Raw genomic sequence first — 21,461 nt, forward strand, 5'->3', positions numbered from 1 at the left:
ACTACAAAACATTGTTGAAAGAAATTAAAGAAGATCTAAATAAATGGAAAGACATCCTGTGTTCATGAATTGGAAGACTTAATGTTGTTAAGATGGCAATATTCCTCCAAGTTACTGCAGATTCAATGCAATCCCAATGGCTTTTTTTTTGCAGTAATGGACAAGCTGATCCTAAAATTCACATGGTATTGCAAAGGACCCAGAATGGCCACAAGTATCTTGAAAAAGAAGAAAAAAATTGGAGGACTCACATGTCTTGTTTTCAAAACTTACTACAATGGTACAGTAATCAAACAACTATGGTACTGGCATAAGAACAGATATACAGATCAATGGACTTGACTTGAGAGTCCAGAAATAAACCCACACAGATGGTTAACTGATTTTCAACAAGGGTGCAAGAACATTCAATGGGGGAAAAAAATAGTCTTTTCAATGGTGCTGGGACAACTGGGTATCAATATGCAAAAGGATGAATTTGGACCCCTACCTCACACCATATACAAAAATTAACTCAAAATGGATCAAAGACTTACATGTAAGAGCTAAAACCATAAAACTGTCAAAAGGAAAAATAGGTATACATTTTTGTGACTTTGCATTAGATAACCATTTCTTGACAGCAAAAGCACAAGCATCAAGAAAAAAAATAAATAAACTGGACTTTGTTAAAATTAAAAACTTTTGTGCATCAAAGGACATCAAGAAAGTGAAAATATAACCCAAAGAATGGGAGGAAATATTTGCAATAATATATTCTGATAAGGGCCTTGTATTATATAAATAACTCTTACAACTCAACAACAAAAAGATAAACAATCTAATTTAAAAATGGGCAAAGGACTTGAATAGATATTTCTTTAAAGAAGATATACAAATGACCAATAAACACACGAAGAGAAGTTCAACATCATTAGTGATTAGGGAAATGTAAATCAAAACTGCAATAGGAGGGCCAGCTCAGTGGCATAGTGGTTAAGTTCAGCTGCTCTGCTTTGGTGGACTGGGGTTCGCCAGTTTGTATCTTGGGCGCAGACCTACACACCATTCATCAAGCCATGCTGTGGTAGTGTCCCATATACAAAAAAAATAGAGGAAGACTGGCACAGATGTTAGCTCAGGGTCAATCTTCCTCAAGTAAAAAGAGGAAGATTGGCAACAGACGTTAGCTCAGGGCCAATCTTCCTCACCAAAAAAAAAAAAAAAAACTGCAATAGGATACCACTTAGCCACTAGCATGGCTATGATTAAAAAAACAAAAACAAAAACAGGAAATAACAAGCATTGGTGAGGATGTGGAGAATCTGGAAGCCTCATACATTGCTGGTGGCAACCACTATGGAAAACAATTTGGCAATTCCTCAAAAAGTGAAACAGAATGACCATATGACTCACCAATTCCACTCCTCTATATATACGCAAGAGAATTAAAAGCGTATGCTCAACGAAAAACTTGTACATAAATGTTCATGGTAACATTACTCATACAAGTCAAAAAATGGTAACAACTCAAATGTCCATCCACTGAAGAATGGATTTAAAAATGTTGTATATCCATTTAATGGAATATTGTTCACCCATAAAAATGAATGAGGTTCTGATACATGCTAAAACATGGGTGAACTTTGAAAACATTATGCTAAGTGAAAGAAGCCAGACATAAAAGGTCACATATTGTATGATTCCATATATATGAAATGTCCAGAATAGGGAAATCTATAGAGACAGAAAGGAGATTTGTGGTTGCCAGAGGCTAGGGTAAGGGGAAAATGGGGAGTGACTATTTAACGGTAACAGGGTTTCTTTCTGGCCTGATGAAAGTGCTCTGGAATTAGACAGTGGTGATAGCTGCACAACATTGTGAATGTACTAAAAACTACTCAATTGTATTCCAGTACAATTCCAGTACAACCACTTCCAAGTGGTTAAAATGATGAATTTTATGTTAGCTGAATTTTACCTCAATAAAAAAAAATTTTTTTGAAGTAAACAGTGATTCTTTGAAAAAAAATTTTAAAATAAATCTTTATTCTTTGAAGATACATATACAAAACCAAAGTATTTAAAGACGATGGGGCCAGCCCCGTGGTCTAGTGGTTAAGTTCACCACACTCCGCTTTGGCGGCCTGGGTTCAGTTCCCAGGCGTGGACCTACACCACTAGTCGGCGGCCATGCTATGGCGGTGACCCACATACAAAATAGAGGACGATCGGCACAGATATTAGCTCAGGGCAAATCTTCCTCAAGCAAAAAGAGGAAGTTTGGCAACAGATGTTAGCTCAGAGTGAATCTTCCTCAGCAAAAAAAAAAAAGATAAAACAATATCCTAGTCTAGGATTTGCTTTAAACTACTTCAGCAGTGTGTGTGAGGAAGGAAGGTGGAACAGAAAGAACAAAATTCATCACGAATTGACTGTTGAAGCTAGATGATGGGGACATGAGAATTTGTTACAGTGTTCTATTTCTATATTTGTTTGAAATTTTCCATGTACATGTAAAAATCCAATGTACAAGATAATATTGTTAGATGGCATAATTATTTTCTGTATATTGACATGTAGTGAAAACCAATCATGTATTTTAGGACTTTAATAAACACAGTTTTTAAAAAAGTGACCAGTTTTTTAAAAAGTCTTAGAATACCCATCAGTTCTACTCCTAAGTATATACTCAAGAGAAATTAAAGTATATGTCCACCCAAAGACGTGTACCCAAATGTTCATAGCAGCTTTACTCATAACAACCAAAACCTGGAAATAACCCAAATGTAAATGTCCACCTACAGGTGAGTGGACAAACTCTGGTACATCCATACAATGGAATGCTACTCAGCAATAAAATGAATGAACTTCTGAATACACAACAACACAGATGATTCTTGCAGACGTTGAGTGAATGAAGTCCTACACAAAAGATTACACAGTGTGTAATTCCACTTATATGATATTCTAGAACTTGCAAAACTAACCTACGGTTTAGAAGTCAGGAGAGTGATTCCCTTTGTGGGGTACTGAGTGGAAGGGGGAATGCAGAGGTCTTTTGAGAGGGATGGAAATGTTTTGTTTCTCCATCCAAGAGCTGGACACAGGTATGTTCATTTTGTGAAAACTTATCAACCTGCACACTTATGATCTGTGCTCTTTTCTGTTTACACACTAACAAATGCCATATACCATTAAGCCTGATCCATGATATGCACCTCAGCACCCATGCCCTGGCATTCCCCTGGCTCTGGAAGCTACCTGCATGGGTGGAGCCCAATTTTGGAAGCCTCCTGCTATAGTGCACCTTCTGGTGTGTCTGCAAGTGGACTTGCTGACTGAACCCCTTCCCACACACGGCACAGGGATAGGGCTTCTCCCCTGTGTGCACCCTCTGGTGCCTCTTGAGGGCCGAGCGATGCCTGAAGTCCCTCCCACAAGCCCCACACCTGTAGGGCCGCTCTCCTGTGTGGACCCTCTGGTGGATGCCCAGGTCCTTGCTCCAGCTGAAGCACTTCCCACAGGCCTCACACCGGAATGGCCTGTCCCCAGTGTGGACACGCTGGTGCAGGTAAAGGTTGGCTCTCTGGCTGAAGCCCCAGCCACACGTGTCACACACATAGGCCTTGTCCCCTGCATGGTCCTGCTGGTGTCGTGCCAGCATGGAGCGTGAGGTGAAGCTGCGGTCACATACCTCACAGGCATGGGGCTTCCTTCCTGTGTGGACGCTCTGGTGGATCTGCAGGGCTGCCCTGCGGCTAAAGTCCTTGCCACAGTCACAGCACCGGAAGGGCTTCTCGCCCGTGTGGATGCGCTGGTGGATGGAGAGGTTGGAGCTGCGGCTGAAGTTCTTCTCACACACAGCACATCTGTAGGGCTTCTCGCCTGTGTGTACTCGCCGGTGGATGGACAGGTTGGAGCCGCGGCTGACGTCCTTCCCACATTCCTCATACGTGTGAAGCTTCTTTCCCCTGAGGTCCTTCTTGTGCCTTCTCAGAGCAGATTCTGAGGTGAAGACTCTGGAACACTCCGTACATTGGGAGGGCTTTTCTCCTGGGAGAAGCATGGGAAGGTTACAGTCTGTTGTCATTTCACTGAAGGCTTTTCCAGATCCATTATATGGAGAGGGCTTCTCTCCCATATGGGTTCACTGGTGAATTAGAAGGTTTCTGATCTGTTGGAAGTCTTGGTCACACTGGGGACAGCAATAGGGTTTTTCTCCTGGAGGTACTTGCCAAGGGAGAATCTCATCATTCTCATCCCTAACCCCTGGGACAAAGAAAACTAGATGATGAAAGTGAGCAGAGGTTTTGTCTGAGGCTGAAGGGGGCTCCTGGACACTCAGGCAGTACTGGTAAGGCAAAGAAACTTCACTGAGTGCAGAAGTGTTGGGCTGCTGGTCTCTGTCCTCCTGGCTTTAGGTTTTTCATTTTTGCTTCATGGGGAAGGGGAAGGTACTGGGGACCTTTTCCTTAATCAAGGAAACTAAAAGTTACTAGAACCACCAAGTCAAACTCTATGAGCTACAAATAGGTTAATGTTGTCAAAGCGTAATTACTAGAAGTTAAAAACATAACTTTCACACAAATGTGGAGTCAACATCTGTCAAAAATTTTAATGAGGAACTAATAAGATGGTAAGGCTGGTTCTAAGAGCATTTGAGGAACTCGGGCACTTAATGTTTTTATTTAAAAAGATATTTATCTCTAATCAAATAAACATTTAAATATTTTCAATTAAATTATCAGCATAAAAAGTCAAATAATATGTATTTTTAAAGTTGCTACCCATCCCCTCATGGATTCATAGGGTTACTGACAGCATTTACTCCTGGCTGACTGGTTCTCACCTGAATAGGAGCTTCTTGGTATTTCTTCCTCCATCCACACATCATCTTCTTGTTCAAAATGGAAAATCTCTTCTAGTTTGGGCAGCAGATGCCCTGCTTGAGGGGAAAGACCCAAGGATTATGGCACTGTGATGTGGACAAGGACCCTCCCACAAGTAAAATCTTAGCCCTTGGTATTCGTGAAGGTCCTCTCAAGACTGTGAAAGGTGAAAGAATCCATTACACATTAATACTGCCTTTTATATTTACTTATATATATACACACACATATATGTATATTTTCCAAAACAAAAAGGTTCCAGGGAACTTCAGTGAAGAGGCCCACTTGCAATGTAACACAGTAATAATTCTCAATGGACTGAACAGGCAGTAATGATTCTGTGCAAAGTGTGGTTTGAAGAGACTTGTCAAAAATGCAGACTCCATCCCAAATCCACTGAATCAGTAGCCCTGATGATAGAACCTAGGGACATAGGTTTTTGGATAACATTTTATTTTACAGAAAAGTGGCAAGAATAATACCAAGAACACCCTAGAACCCTAATCCATATTTACCAATTGTTAGTATTTGGCCCATTTACTTTATTATTCTCTCTCTACACACATGCATGATTTTTTTCTAAACCATTTGAGAGAAAGTTACAGGCCCCATGGCTCTCTATGACTAAATTCTTGAGTATATATTTCCTAAGAACAAGGACATCCTCCTTCATAACCACAGTACAGCCATCAAAATCAGGTAACTTCACATTGACACAGTATTATTATCCAAACTATAGTTAACTTGCAAATGATACCAATTGTCTCAATTATGTCCTGTTTAGCACTCTTTTCCTGGAGATTTTTTACCCAGGATAAAGTACTGCATTTACTTGTCATGTCTCTCTAGTCTCCTTTAATTTGGACAGGAACTGGCACTTTCTAACCATCCTCTCAGGTACTTTTATAAACTCTCAAGTCTGATACCCACTGCCATAAGAGATCTGGAATATGTGGACCCCCAAATGCAAACCCCCTCAGGATTTAATCCATAAAATTAACCACTCAGACGCTGTTCTCACCCAAGGAGATGAGATTCCCATAGTTCTCCAACGTCACTTCTAGGTACAGGTGCCTCTGTGAGGGGTCCAGATGCTCCCATTCCTCCTGGGTAAAGTCCACAGCCACATCCTTGAATGTCACCAGCTCCTAAAACAACAGAGTCACCCTCAGACATACGCATTCCCATAGAGGTCTGCAGCTGACAAGTACCCGTGAATTCTGACAACTGTAAGTGGTCCTGGCAGTTTCCAGGGTCCCGAGGTAGGCTAATTTAGGCATGCATCCATGCACCTGTTTGTGTTATATTATATAGAAGATCGCAAAGATACATGAGGCACATTTTTAAACTCTCCAGCCCTTAAGGGTTCTTTGGTGAGAAGGCTCAAACTTCAATGAGAGTATACCAAAAGCTACACGATTCCAGAGGTGCTGTCCACACCACACTCTAGGAATCAGGAGAATAAGCTTAAGATTCACTCAGGAAAGGGTCCAAAGAAGGAGGAGCCCACGGTGGGCTGGGGCCACCAACACAGGTGCCATGGAGAAAGCCAGGTATCAGCCTTGTGGGATGGTTAAAATGCGAATAGAGGAAAGGGAGGTGGGGCATTCCAGCTGCAAGAAAAGGGAGTGGACGTTGCGTTGGAAGGGGCAAGACATGTATCAACAGTAAGGAGAAATGCAATCTAGGAAACCTCTCTCTGATGATTATGTATTAACAACGTTTATTCTGAACCCAAAATCCCCACCCACACATCCACAGTAGAAAGGATATATGATCTGTGGTACAGTCACATAATGGATTAATATTCAGTAGCAGTTCTAAAGTGTGGTCCAGGGACCCCTGAGATTCCCTAAAACACTATCAGAGGGGTCTGTAAAGTCAATAATTATTTTCATAATAATTCTAAGATATTATTGGGCTTATTCACTATCATTCTTTCACAAGTATATGAGGAGTTTTCCAGAGGCTACATGACATGTGATCTTGGAACAGAGAAAATATGGAAGCAGATATGAGATTCCAGCTGTCTTCCATTAAGCCAAACATTAATACAAAAAATGTAAAACATTTCCATTCTTCTCTTTAAATGTTTTTTTTGTTTTGGAAAAGTAAGTATTTTTCATAAAATGTGGTATTAATGTGTAATGGATTTATTTTTGAATGGATTAATAAATATTTTAAAATTTTGTTAGTTTCAACTTCTAATACGGTAATATTGATAACCCATGTAACAAAAGCTGTTTTTAAAAGTGTAAAGGGGTCCTAAAAGTAAAAAGTTTTAGACTATTGCTATGCAAAAATGAAAATGAACAAACCACAACTACATGCAACAACATGGGTCAATCTCACAACGTGATATTGAAAAAAGCCAGACACAAAAGAGTACATACTATGTGATTCCATTAAATAAAGTTCAAAATCAGGCAAAACTAATCTACAGTACTAGAAGTCAGAATAGTGGCTACCACTGTGGGGAAGGTGGGGTTCCCTCCTGGGGAGGGGGTTGTTCAGAGCACGGAGAGGGGAAGACCTAGAACAGCTAGGAGGGGGAGTCAGGGATGGTGCAAAGATCAGACAACAGACAGGGGTCAGAGCCCAGCAGCCTGGCCTCTTGGAATAAATATTAAGCCTGTCAAATAGGGAATGTGGACAGAAGGTTTACAAAGAGCTGGTATCTCACAGGATGAGGATGATGGGAGCACATGGGGGCAAGCAGAATGTCAAGGCAGCCAAGACAGTGCGTTTGTGCAAAGTCGAAGAGGCCAAATAGATGATGCTGGGCAAAAAAAATTACCTTCTCTGATCTTCTTTCCTCTTCTCTAAAATAGGGATGTCCTCAACACCATACAGATTTTTTTTTTTTGAAAGAGAGAAGTTGTTTTTCATGGGTGTTTCTATGTACAGATTTTTTCTAAATTAGGTACAATTCACACATAGTGAATTACATGAATCTTAAGTATACCAGTTAATGAATTTTGACAAAAGGATACCCCTGTGTAACTCACACACCAATCATGATACAGATCATTTCCATCACCCCAGAAAGCTCCCTTATGCTGTTCCCAGTTGATCCCTGCCCCTGCTCCCAACAACCACTGATCTGCTGTCACTGTAGATTAATTGAACCTGTTCTAGAATTTCACATAAATGAAATCATATTGCACGTATTCTTTTGTGTGTGGCTTTTCTCAGCATAATGCTTTTGAAATTCATTCATGTTGTTATGTGTATCAGTACTTTGTTCCTTTTTTTTTTTTATTACTGAGTAGTTCTTAATTATATGGATTAACACATTTTGTTTATCCATTTACCAGCTGATAGACATTTGGGTTGTTTTCAGTTTGGGGCAATTATGAATAAAGCTGCTATGAATAATTACGTACAGATTTTTGTATGGACATATGTTTTCATTTCTTCTGGTAAATACGTACAGTGGGATTTCTGGGTCAATGGTAATTAGGTGTTTAATTTCATAAGAAACTCTGAAATTGTTTTCCAAAGTATATTATACCATTTTGCACTCCCACCAGCAATGCTCAGACAGCTATTTTGAGGATTAAATAGAGAAAATGGAATAACAGGACCAGCATGCTATGTGTGTTATATTGCTCTCTTTCCTCAGTCCTCAAAATGAAGTATGGAGGTGATATTTCCAGGAAGAGAAGGTAGACTCCAACTCACCTGTAATTTGGGCATTTTCTCCTCTTCCTGAGGAAGGGCAGAGCCCTCACAAGGCAGTGCTGGGAAAGAAGAAAGCAGCAGTGAGAACTGAACCTGGCTCACTGAAACAGACCAGCATCTTAGTCATCAAGAAGGTGGAAGGGGGCACATTGTATTCAGCGGTAAACCATTACCTGACATGCCCTCCCCTGGGATGTCTTTTCCTTTCTTTCTATTTTTACAGATGGCCCTCTAAGGCAGACTCTTTCTTCTTCCCTCCTTCCAAAAATTTACTGAACACCCACTATGTGCCTGGTGATGACTTAACTCTCACCTTTCTCCTTAGACTTTGAGGTCACGCCAGCTTCTACACGTTCCCACATCTTGCCCTTTGTGTTAGGAGGGGAATCCCCTCAGCCCCAGTGGCTCTGCTGGGGGATCTCTCTTCAGCCTCTCCAAACTCCACCTGGAACATCCGGAAGGAGTTTCCAGACGTGTCATCTCCGCCCAAGATGGAATTCCTGCGTGTCGGGGGGCCTCCTGCAGCCTTCATGCCGAGGCAGCTGCTTTGTTCCTGTAGCCAGGAGAGGAGATGTCCCAGTAGCCCAGACTTCAAGCTGGGTCCCAGATCTCTCTATCCAAGCGAGAGCGTAGTTAATTAAACTAAAGCACAGTTAAGGCAATAAAGATTTATTAAGCACCTACTGTGTACAAGGCATGGCCCCACTTCTTAGGGGTACCCAGCTCTGACCTCCCCTGGACTGTAGCTTTACAGGTTGATCAAGTCACAAGGCAGTAAATGCTGCCTCCTCTGTGAGGCTTTCCTTGAAAGTTCCCACTTTCGGAAATAAATTCACAATTCTCAAAAGGTGAACCTGTGAAATTCTTGAATTTCTCTTTCTTACTATTAGATCAGTAAATGTTTTAAAATCTGAAAATCTTATCACTAGTGAGACTGTGGGAAAACAATCATTCTCATGTGCTGTTAGAACATAAATAGGTATAGTCTTCCCGGAGGGAGCAATTTGATTGTATCCATTCCACTGAGGGGGCAGGGAGGGTCAGGAAGCAGGGATTACAAAGTGAACAAAGAAACCTATAGGGGTGACACATACATTCATTATCTTGATTGAGATGATGGTTTCATGTGTACACAAACGTCAAAATACACCAAATTGAACTTTAAATATGTGCAGTTTATCACGTGTCAATTAATCCTCAATACAGAAAATTCAGTTCACTAAAAAAATGTGTTTTAATGCACAGACACCTTTGGCCCCACAATTCCAATTCTACACGTAAAACTCGCACAAGCGCATGAAGATATGAGTGCAGAGATATTTATTGTAGCAGCATTTGTAACACTGACGAACTTTCAATTATCTGAAAGTACATCCACACCTGACCACACAATACCGAGTACCTGCTAAAGAATGAGGCAGCTCTGTACATACTGACAAACAAAGACAACTTTAATGTAACTTTACAAAGAAAGCAGCCAAACTCTGTTAAGATGTACTTTTGTAAGTTTTTAAAAAGTATGACAATTTTACATAGACGTAAACGATTGTCAATGCATTGGATGGGAAATTGGACACAGGGTAATTTCATGTTCAACTTTATACCCAATTGTATTCTATTTTTAACAAGCAGTGTGTTTAACAAGAAAAATGTGATGCTATTTTGTTTTTAAACAAATACAGACTATAGAATAAGAAATGAAATAACTAAACATTAAGATGATAGCTAGATGAATCTCACAGATATTATGCTCAGTGAAGGGAGTACAAACTGTATTTATACAAAGTTCTAGAATAGGCAAAACTAATCAGAAACACTGGTTGCCTATGGGGGAAACTGATTGGGAGAGGGCACAAAGGGAACTTTGTAGATGACAGAAATATTCTATATATTTATTTGGGTGGTGGTTTCATTGGTGTGTATATACATATGTAAAAATTCATCAAGCTGTACCTTAAGATTTGTGCAATTTATTGCATACGATTTACATCTCGCTTAAAAAATCTTTGCAAAAATTTAAGTTGTACTGATTCTAAGAAACTCTAGCTAGCAAAGTTATGCAATAATACACAGTTTCTAAAATTTCTTTAAAGAGAAGACAACATTATAGATTACCTTATAAAGAGGTTCATGTTACAATATTTGGAGAAAAGAATGCAAACTGCAGATTATTAATATTTTCATTTTAAAAACCATATGCACACCTACATGTGGGTTTAGTAGCAAATGCAAACAAATGTCTGGAAAGAGACATGAAGTTGTTTACAATGGTTACCTTTGGGGAAATGGGGGACCTTTCACTTTCTACTTTCTATTCTTTTGTTAAAAACTGGTGGAATTATGAGTTTCTTTTTTCTGTCTTTTCTAGATTTTCCAAAAGTTCTCTAATTACCTTGTTCATTAACATTTATAATAAAGGTTATAAAGCCTTTAAAAAGTAAATACTCTGAAGGATGCCAAAGGTCCCTGACAGTCTACTATTTCTTGATTTATAAACTAGACTGTATTACTCTTGCTACCTTAAAGGCTGTCATAACTTTTCTACTGTTCCTTTGCACTTCTAACTCAGTAGAAAAAGAAATTTAGATCTAAAATCCACAACACAGAGAGGGGTGAATGTAAGAGCTTACTAAATGTCCATGTATTTTACAGACGAGATACTGTGGACACTGATAACAGTTTGTGTGTGTGATATACAAGTATTTTCCAGCTAGTTCTGGAACATTTATTTTTCCATAATATCCTTAAAACCATTTCACATTGTTCCAAATACATCTGGAACTTTAAATCACCTCTTAAAATCTAAAAACGATGGGTAATGTTCTTGTCCCTCAGGGAATTTGTTGCAGTCTTCTTACCGGTCTTCCATGTTTTTTATTAGGTTCAAGGCAATGTGTTTGATATTTTTGTTGCTTTTGTGAATAGAACCTTTTCTCCTCCATTTAATTTCCTAATCAGTTATGGTTCCTATAAAAAGACTTTTCATCTTTGTAAATTTGCTGCCTAAACTATCCCTTTCCTGTGGAGGCAAGGATAGAGGCAGGGAGACCAAACAGAGGCTCCTGAAATAAAGTTAGCAAGGGCCCAAACCAAGGTGCTGGCAATGAAGATGGGAGAAGGGGAATAAATTTCTTGGGCATTACAGAGGCAGAATCAATAGGATTTAGATGTGGGGGTCAAAAAGAGGAATAAATGATAAATGCCCAAGTTTCTGGCTTGGGTGCCTCTGTACTGAGACGGTAAACAGAAAGGAGAGTGTGTTAATGGCGAAAAATAAGTGTTTCTATTTTGAATGTGTTGAATTTCAAAGACTTTAAGATACTCAAGTGAAGATATCCAGACAGAGGAAGGATATGCTGTCCAGCATGAATCCAGATACCCAAAAAAATGAATTCTGTTGATTGTAAAATTACTTTTAGTAACAGTCTTTTGAACCTGAAAACTATTTCTTTGCATTCCATCAGAGGGGTTGGCCCACTGTAAGGTTTCTTTCAAAATGAACAATACTACACACAATATAAATTACTTACATATTAAAGTAATACAGAATAAAATAAATAAATAACTAAACTATCACTTCCCTAAACTCCTTTGTCATATAGCTTTTCTTTTTCAAGAATTTTTACTTTTGAAAAGGTATTATGCATGCCTATATTTATTTGTGTAAAAGTACATATAACAACAAGTCTCCCTCTTCTCATCTCTCCTCCCTCTGTTCAAACTTCAAAAAAAAAAAAAAGACTATTTTTTAGAGCAGTTTTAGCTTCACAGTGAAATTGAGGGGAAGGTACAGAGATTTCCCATGTAGTCCCAGCCTCCACATACGCATAGCCTCCCCCATTGTCAACATCCCTCACCAGTGTGGTACATTTGGTACAAGTGATGAACCCACACTGACACATCATTATCACCCAAGATCCACAGTTTAAATTAGGGTTCACTCTTGGTCTTGTACAGTCTATGGATTCGTACAACTTTATGATGACATGTATCCACTATTATAGTATTATACAGAGTATTTTCACTGCTCTAAAAATCCCCTGCCCATCCACCCCTCCCTCCCCTGCCAACACCTGGCAACTACTGATCTTTTTACTGTCTCCATAGTTTTGCCATTTCCAGAATATCATATAGATGGAATTATACAGTATGTAACCTTTTTAAACTGGCTTCTTTCACTTAGTAATATGCATTTAAGTTCCTCTATTAAACATTTTTTATGTATCCTTCCTTATTATGTACCTTTACACATGTTCAAGCAGTCACATATTCTTTTTTCCCTCTTCTTCACACAAACAATAGCATACTATGCACATTTTCCTCTAACTATAATAGTTGTATTTTAGAATTAACTTTGAGGTATACTTTACATACAATAAAATGTTCTCATTTTAAGAGTACTGTTTGATGAGTTTTGACAAACATCTATACCTGTGTAACCACCACCACAGTCAAGATTTCCTAAATATATTCAGAAGGTCATTCCATATTAGTACTTAAAAGGCTTCCTCCTCTTTCATTATGGTTGCATAGTATTCCATCAACAAAATGCAACATTATTTTCAAACAGTTTTTTAAAAATCTTATTTGAAAGTAATTTCAATTTACAGAAAAGTCACAAGAATAGTATAAAGAACTCCCATGTACCTTTCACCCAGATTCACCCTTTTTTAAAACATTTTGCCACATTTGCTTTACCATTCTCACTCTCTCTCCACACAAATACACACACACAATTTTTTTCTGAACCATTTAAGAGTCAGATATACACCATGCCTTTTTCCCCATAATCCTTCGGTGTATATTTCCTAAGAACAAGGCTATTCTCTTATATAACCACAGTACAAATATCAAAACCAGGAAATGTCTCACAGATAACATAAAAAAGCACTGCATCGATCAATGATATTTCATTTCCAGTTGTCCTAATGATGTTCTTTATAAAATATTCTCCCCCAAGAGAAGACCCAGTTCAGGATCAAGTTCTGCAAATTATTGTCATGTATCTTTAGCGTCCTTTAATCCAGACAGTTCCTCTGCTTTTGGCTTTTACAACACCGACGTTTTTGAAGACTACAGGCCAGTTTTGTAGAATGTTCAAGGAGTTTTTCAATGGGTTATTTTTAAAGGAAAATATTTACTAGTGTATACACAATTTTTTATTATCAAAAATGTCATATAAATTCAAAACAACTCAGTTACTCTATAACCTTACCTCAGTGGTTTGTTCCAAGTTATTTAAGTAGAATATGTGTCTAGGTAGCATATCACTCATTAAAGGCCACTATTAAAGCAAATTATGATTATTTAAGGGTGGGGATAGTGGATTATTCCCACATGAGCTTTAGCCAAAGGAGTACAGATGACTCAGATGAGGATCAGGACCATCTTGTAGATGGTATTTAGAATCCAGGTGAAAACACCACTGATGCAAATGGACCTCACAACAAACTACATGACTAACTATAAAACCCACAAGAAACAAATACATAATAATGGGGCCAAACTAACATTACTTTATAATTAAAAAGGAAGATTTGTCCCAGTGGAAAAGTCCTACCAAGACAACAATGATGATCCCCTGATAACACAGTTTTCTTTCCCCAAAATCATGGGAATCTCAATTCTTTCAACAGAGTCAGCCTTGCAACAGAGTCAGCCAATTAGCTTTCTTAGTAGAATCTGGAATTTAAATTAAGGAATTAGAATTCTCAGCATGACGAATAATTTACCACAACTCCTAACACCTCATTCTGTAAGTTGTTAGAAAGTAGTTCTTGTTAAGAAACAAAATATTAAGTCTATAGCCTCGTAAGTCTATAGCCTATGTCTTTAGTCACTAAACAAATAAGCAAGCAAATAAAAAGCCCCGGTGGGGGGTGGGGGGTGGACACCACGGTCCAGAGTTGCCCTAATATATTATCTAAAATGTCCCGTTTCCAATAAAAATTACGAGGCATGCAAGTTAACAAGAAAATATGACCCATACCATGGAAAAGCAGGCAACAGAAACTGCCTGTGAGAATGACCAGTTGTCAGATTCATCAGAAAAAGACTTCAAAATAGCCATTACAGACACGCTCACAGCCCTAAAGGAAACCATGATTAAAGAAGGAAAGCGCTGAGCGGAGGCAGAAATAGGGAGCTGTTGTTCAGTCGGGACAGAGTTTCAGTTTTATAAAATAAAAAAGTTCTAGAGATTAGCTGCATAACAATGTATATATAGTTAACACTACTGTACTGTCCACTTAAAAATGGTTAAGATGGTAAATTTTATGTTATGTGTTTTGTTTTTAAGATTTTATTTTTTTTAGAGCAATTTAAGGTTCACAGCAAAACTGAGGGGAAGGTATAGAGATTTCCCAAATACCCTCTTCCCCCATACATGCATGGCCTCCCCCATTATCAATATCCCCACCAGCCACATTTGGCACAATTGGTGAACCTACATTGACACATCATAATCACCCAAAGTCCACAGTTTACATTAGAGTTCACTCTTGGTTTTGTACATTCTATGGATTTGGACAAATGTATAATGATATGTATCCATCATTATGGTATCATGCTGAGTATTTTCACTGCTCTAAAAATCCTCTATGCTCTACCTATTCATTGCTTCCCCATCACCCCTGGCAACCACTGATCTTCTTACTGTCTCCACAGTTTTGCCTTTTCCAGAACGTCATATAGTTGGAATCATACAGTATGTAGCCTTTTCAGATTGGCTGTCATTTAGTCATACGTATTTAAGGCTCCTTCATGTCTTTTCATGGCTCCATAGCTCATTTCTTTTTAGTGCTAAATAATATTCCATTGTCTGGATGTACCACAGTTTATTTAGCCATTTACCTACTGAAGGACATCTTGGTTGCTTCCTAGTTTTGGTAATTATGAATACAGCTGCTCGAAACATCTGTGTACAAGTTTTTGTGTAGACATACATTTTCAGCTCCTTTGGGTAAATACCAAGGAGCATGATTGCTAGATCGTGTTATGTGTTTTTTACAACAGTAACAAAAAAAGAAGTAAAGAAAGGTATGATGACAATGTCACATAAAATAGAGAATACCAACAAAGAGATATAAATTTACAAAAAAACAAGTGAAAATTCTGGAATCGAAAAGTACAATAACTGAAATAAAAAATTCAGTAGGGGGCTCACCAGTAGATAAGAACTGGCAGAAGAAAGAATAAGCAAACTTGAAGATACATTATAGAGATTATGAAAGCCAAAGAACACAGAATGAAAAAAGATGAAGACAGCCTCAAAGAAATGTAGGACACCATTATGCACAGCAACATACATGTAATGGGAGTACCAGAAGGAGGACAGCAAAGGAAGCAGAAAAAATATTAGAAGAAATAATGGCTGAAAACTTTATTGAAAAACACTAACTTTCACAACCAGAAAGCTCAAAACTCCAAGCAGGCTAAATGCAAAGAGATCCACAGGAAAAATGTTGAAAGTCAAAGACAAGGAGAAAATCTTGGAAGCAGCAAGAGAAAATAACTCATTACTAACATGGGAACCAAAATAAGATTAACAGCTTTTAGACCAGCTGTTATAATGGAGGCCAGAAAGCAGCAAGACAAAATATTCAAAGTGCTCAAAGAAAAAAACTGTTAACTAGGAATCTTATATCCAATAAGTTATCCTTCAAAATTGAAGGCTAAATAAAGACTTTTCCAGATATATAAAAACTGAGAGAGTTTGTTGCTAGCAAACCTGCCTCACAAGAAATACCACGGGAAGTTCTTCATGCTGAAAGCAAGTGACCTCAGATGGTAATTCAAATCCATGCCAAAAAACAAAGAGCCCTGGTAAAGGTAATTATGGAATTATAAAGAAAACAGTTTAAAAGCATATTTTTCTCCTTTCCTGTCTTAACTAATTTAAAAAGCAATCATATTAAATAATATGCATATAATGAATTGTTGGCCCTACAACATATAGAAATGTAACATGTACGCATTTTGTGCCAATAACAGCACAAACAATGTGAGTAGGAGCAAAGCTGTATTGGACTTAGGAAATTGTTACAGATGGTAAAGTAAATTCTTACAGATGGTAAATTATTACAGATGGGTTTTAACATTAATAGATGTAACATGCATAACAATAATAGGACAAAAAGGGAGAAAAGGAAATAGGGCTATTAAGGAGTAAGGTTTATATATATCACTAGGATTAAGCTAGTATAAATTGAAAGCTAATTTGGATAAGTTAAGATGTATATTGTAAGCCTCAGAGCTTGCAAAAAAAAAAAAACTCAAATAATACAGTGAAAAAATAAAGAAAGAAATTAAAATGGTACCTTAGAAAATATCCACTTAATGCAAAAGAAAACTGAAGGAGGAATAGAGGAACTAAAAGACATGAGACATATAGAAAACATAAGTAAAATGGCAGGTGTAAATCCAACTATATCAATAATAACATTAAATGTGCATGGATTAAAAAGTCCAATCTAAAGGCAGATTGTCCAACTAGATTAAAAAAAAAACATGATCCACTACTTGCTGTCTATAGGAGACACAGTTTAGATTCAAAGATACAAACTGATTATAAGTAAAAAGACGGAAAAGCATGCAAACAGCAATCACAGCAAGCTAGAGTGGCTATACTAATATCAGACAAAAGATACTATGACAAAAAATGTTACTAGAGATAAAGAGGGACATTTTATAACAATAAAATGGTTGATCCATGAGGAATATATAACAATTATAAACATATATGCATCTAGTAACAGGGCACTACAATACATGAAACAAAAACGGACAGAAATGAAGGGAGAAATAGATAATTCAATAATAATATTTGGAGACTTTGATACCTCACTTTCTTTTTTTTTTTTTTTTTTTTTTTTAAAGATTTTATTTATTTATTTTTTCCCCCCAAAGCCCCAGTAGATAGTTGTGTGTCATAGCTGCACATCCTTCCAGTTGCTGTATGTGGGACGCGGCCCCAGCATGGCCGGAGAAGCAGCGCGTCGGTGCGAGCCCGGGATCCAAACCCGGGTCGCCAGCAGTGGAGCACGCTCACTTAACCACCAAGCCACGGGGCCGACCCCTCACTTTCAATAATAGACAGAACAACTATATAGAAGATCAACAAGGACATAGAAGACTTGAACAAAACTATAAACCAACTAGACCTAACAGACATGTATAGAACACTCCACCCAAGAACAACAGAATATACATTCTTTTCAAGTATATTGGAATTTTCAATCACATGGAATATTCTCCAGGATACACCACATGCTGGGCCATAAAACAAATCTCAATAAATTTAAAATTATAGAAATAGTACAAAGTTTATGTTCTTTGAACACCATGGAATGAAATTAGAAATCAATAACAGGGATCAAAATGGGTTAAAGACTTGAATGTAAGACCTGAAACTATGAAACTTCTGGAAGAAAACATAGGCAGTATGCTCTTCGACATCGGTCTTAGCAACAGATTTTCAAGCACCATGTCTGACTGGGCAAGAGAAACAATACAAAAAATAAACAAATAGGACTACATCAAACTAAAAATCTTCTGCACAGCAAAGGAAACCATCAACAAGACGAAAAGACAACCTAACAAGTGGGAGAAGATATTTGCAAACCATACTTCTGATAAGGGCTTAATCTCCAAAATATATAAAGAACTGATGCATCTCAACAACAAAAAAACTACCAACCCAATTAAAAAATGGGCAAAAGACCTGAACAGACATTTCTCCAAAGAAGATATACAGATGGCCAACAGACACATGAAAAGATGTTCAAAATCATTAACTATCAGGGAAATGCAAATCAAAACTATGATGAGATATCACCTCATGCCCGTCAGAATGGCTATAATTAACAAGACAGGAAACAACATGTGTTGGAGAGGATGTGGAGAGAAGGGAACTCTCATACACTGCTGGTGGGAGTGCAAACTGGTGCAGCCACCATGGAAAACAGTATGGAGATTCCTCAAAAAATCAAGGATAGAACTACCATATGATCCAGCTATTCCACTGCTGGGTATTTATCCAAAGAACTTGAAAACACCAATGCATAAAGATACATGCACCCCTGTGTTCACTGCAGCGTTATTCACAATAGCCAAGACTTGGAAGCAACCTAAGTGCCCATCAAGGGACGAATGGATAAAGAAGATGTGGTATGTATATACAATGGAATACTACTCAGCCATAAGAAACGATGAAATCCAGCCATTTGTGACAACATGGATGGACATTGAGGGTATTATGCAAAGTGAAATAAGTCAGAGGGAGAAGGTCAAATACCGTATGATTTCCTTCATTAAGTAGTAGATAATAACAACAACAAACAAACACATAGAGACAGAGACTGGATTGGTGGTTACCAGAGGGGAAGGGGGGAGGGAGGAGGGCGAAAGGGATAATTCGGCACATGTGTGTGGTGATGGGTTGTAATTGGTATTTGAGTGGTGAACATGATGTAATCTACGCAGAAATAGAAGTATAATGATGTACACCTGAAATTTATACAATGTTATGAATGAATGTTACTGCAATAAACAAAAATTAAAATAAAATAAATAAAAATAAAAAAATCAATAACAGGGAAAAATTTAGGAAACACAAATATGTGGAAATTAAACAATGTACTCCTAAATAACCAAAGGATCAAAGAAGAAACCAAGTTCTAAGAACTGCTCCCTTTTCTGGCCATTTCAGCCTACGGTGGTAAGGGCTCCAGTCTGCTGCTTATTCAGGGATGCTGAAACCATCCCACAATGGTCTCTGAAACCCTTATAAATAGTCTCTTAAAGAAAGCCTCCTCAGTCATCCCTTGAGTGTGTTATCTGTTTCCTTCTGGGATCCTGATGGACACAATTCCTAACTGATTCCCCATTTTCACACATACTTTCCAAAATCTGGTGACCCTCTATTTCCTATCTCAGAAAATCACACCACCATCCATCTAGCTGCAAAACCCAGAAATCTAGGAGTTGACACCTCCCTCAATTAATCACCTAATCCCACTGATTTTACTTTCTAAATAGCTCTTGAACATTTTGGTTTCATTCCATCTCCACTGCCACCCTGCTCCAGGACACCATCTACTCTTACTTGGACCACTATGGCAGCCTTCTACGTTAGATTCTACTCTCTCTCTGTCCCCACTTTGATATGCTGTCCACATGACAGTGGCAGCTGGCTTAAGAGATCTGCTCCCTTCCTCTCCAACCGCCAAATGGAAACTTTACAGTGGAGAAACCTGGTAGACCTTATGTTAATTAAGTGATTAAAGTTAGTACCACCAGTAATGAAACAAATTAATATTATGTGCCATCTGATATGATACATTGAGAACACATCACTTCTGTGTTATTCCTGCCAAAAATGGATAACCTTAATCTAATCGTGAGGAACCCTCAGACAAATCCAAATTGAGGAACATTCTACAAAATAACTGGCCTGTACTCTTCAAAAATGTCAAGATCAATAAAGACAGAGACACATTAAGAAAGTGTTCCAGATTAAAGAAGACTAGAGAGAGGTAACAAAGGAAAAAAAAGCCATAAAGAACTTATTAGGACAATTGGCTAATTTTGATTACGGGTTGGAGATTAGATAATAGTATTGTATCAATGTTAAATTTCCTGAATTATCTACTATGGTTATTTAAGGGAATGTCCTTGTTTTTAGGAGATGCATGCTGAAGTAATTAGGGGTAAAAGACATATCTGCAACTTATTCTCAAATGATTCAGAAAATGATAAATATACATATAGAGATGGAATGATACAGTAACTCAGGCAAAAAGTTGGCAACTGATGAATGTGAGTGAAAGGTATATGGGTGTTCTTTGTATTATTCTTGCAATTCTTCTGTAAATTTGATACCATTTAAATTTTAAAATCCATTTCAGTAAGGAAAAATCAAAACAAATCTAAACAAGACCTACAAGCCCTCAAGAAAAGACAGCACTTCCCAACATATAGAGCACAGACTGGGGCATGCGGAAGAGAGGCTGAACCACTGTGGACTAAATTAATGGAAAGTAGGGGCAAAGGTTAAGGTGTGCCAAGGGCTCTGATATGGGAGTAGGGGTGGTGGCCGCAAGGAACTGAGAGGGAGAGTGGGCTTTCCTCTGGAGTTTCCCAGAGCTGTGCCATGATTCACGTTTGCCTTAGATCCCTGGTGGGCTCCACAAGGCAGTGAACAAACACGTCATCCAACTGGGGAGAGGAATTACTGCATGAAAGAGGTTAAATCCCACTCACTGGGGGTCTTGCTGCCAGGAACCGGGGAGCCATTTTCTCCTCTTTTCATAGATCTCTCAGGGCCAGCAGATTCCAAAGAGGGCAGAATTGGGAGCCAGGAGCAATGAGGACTGAGTCACATGCCAGAAATCCTCATACCCAGTCTCTGCAGATCCACTCTTACCTAAAAAGGAAAATAAGAGTCAGGAGCCAACCTCGGCCTGCAGGACCAGAGACAACGTAGAGCATGTGCATCCCACAACCTCTGCACTCAGAGGGGCTTTGCAGAGATTCAGCCAGGCCTGTGACTCAGGGGTCATCTCTGATACCAAATTCGCAACTGGGCCACCTCCATCTTCAACACCTGGGACTACAACTTCCTCTGGGACAACAAAGAGAAAACAACCCCTCCACAGCCTTTCTGGCCAAAAGTGTGGAGAATCCTCTTCTGCAGCTATCTGTGGAGGGGATTATAGGTGTGATATTCCTGGCTTTGCCACCCCAGAGACAAGTCCCCAGGGGAAGGTCATTTAACTCCACAGCAGTGGAGCTTAGAGAAGCTGCTGACCTCTTTGAGCTCTGAGGTTTCTCAACGCAAAGCGAGGGGAGTCCTTTGGCAATCCATAAACGGCCTGGTGGAGGCATAGTGCACCCTGGCGTCCAGGA

The 21,461-nt window shown here is 38.6% G+C and overlaps 1 protein-coding gene across 1 annotated transcript; it reads right to left on the reverse strand.

Moving 5' to 3' along the window:
* Positions 1-3,040: 3,040 nt before the first annotated feature.
* LOC106803429 (uncharacterized) lies at positions 3,041-20,975 on the reverse strand. Its single transcript, XM_087422134.1, is given in 7 exon segments — positions 3,041-3,229; positions 3,232-4,035; positions 4,832-4,927; positions 5,893-6,019; positions 8,556-8,614; positions 8,869-9,168; positions 20,817-20,975. Coding segments are annotated over 6 exon segments (1,188 nt in total). The 5' UTR covers positions 8,918-9,168; positions 20,817-20,975; the 3' UTR covers positions 3,041-3,176.
* Between the last annotated feature and the right edge of the window lie 486 nt (positions 20,976-21,461).

This window comes from Ceratotherium simum, chromosome 33 (genome assembly GCF_057802395.1).
Source record: "Ceratotherium simum simum isolate JZ-2026a chromosome 33, ASM5780239v1, whole genome shotgun sequence".
Classification (NCBI taxonomy): Eukaryota; Metazoa; Chordata; class Mammalia; order Perissodactyla; family Rhinocerotidae; genus Ceratotherium; species Ceratotherium simum.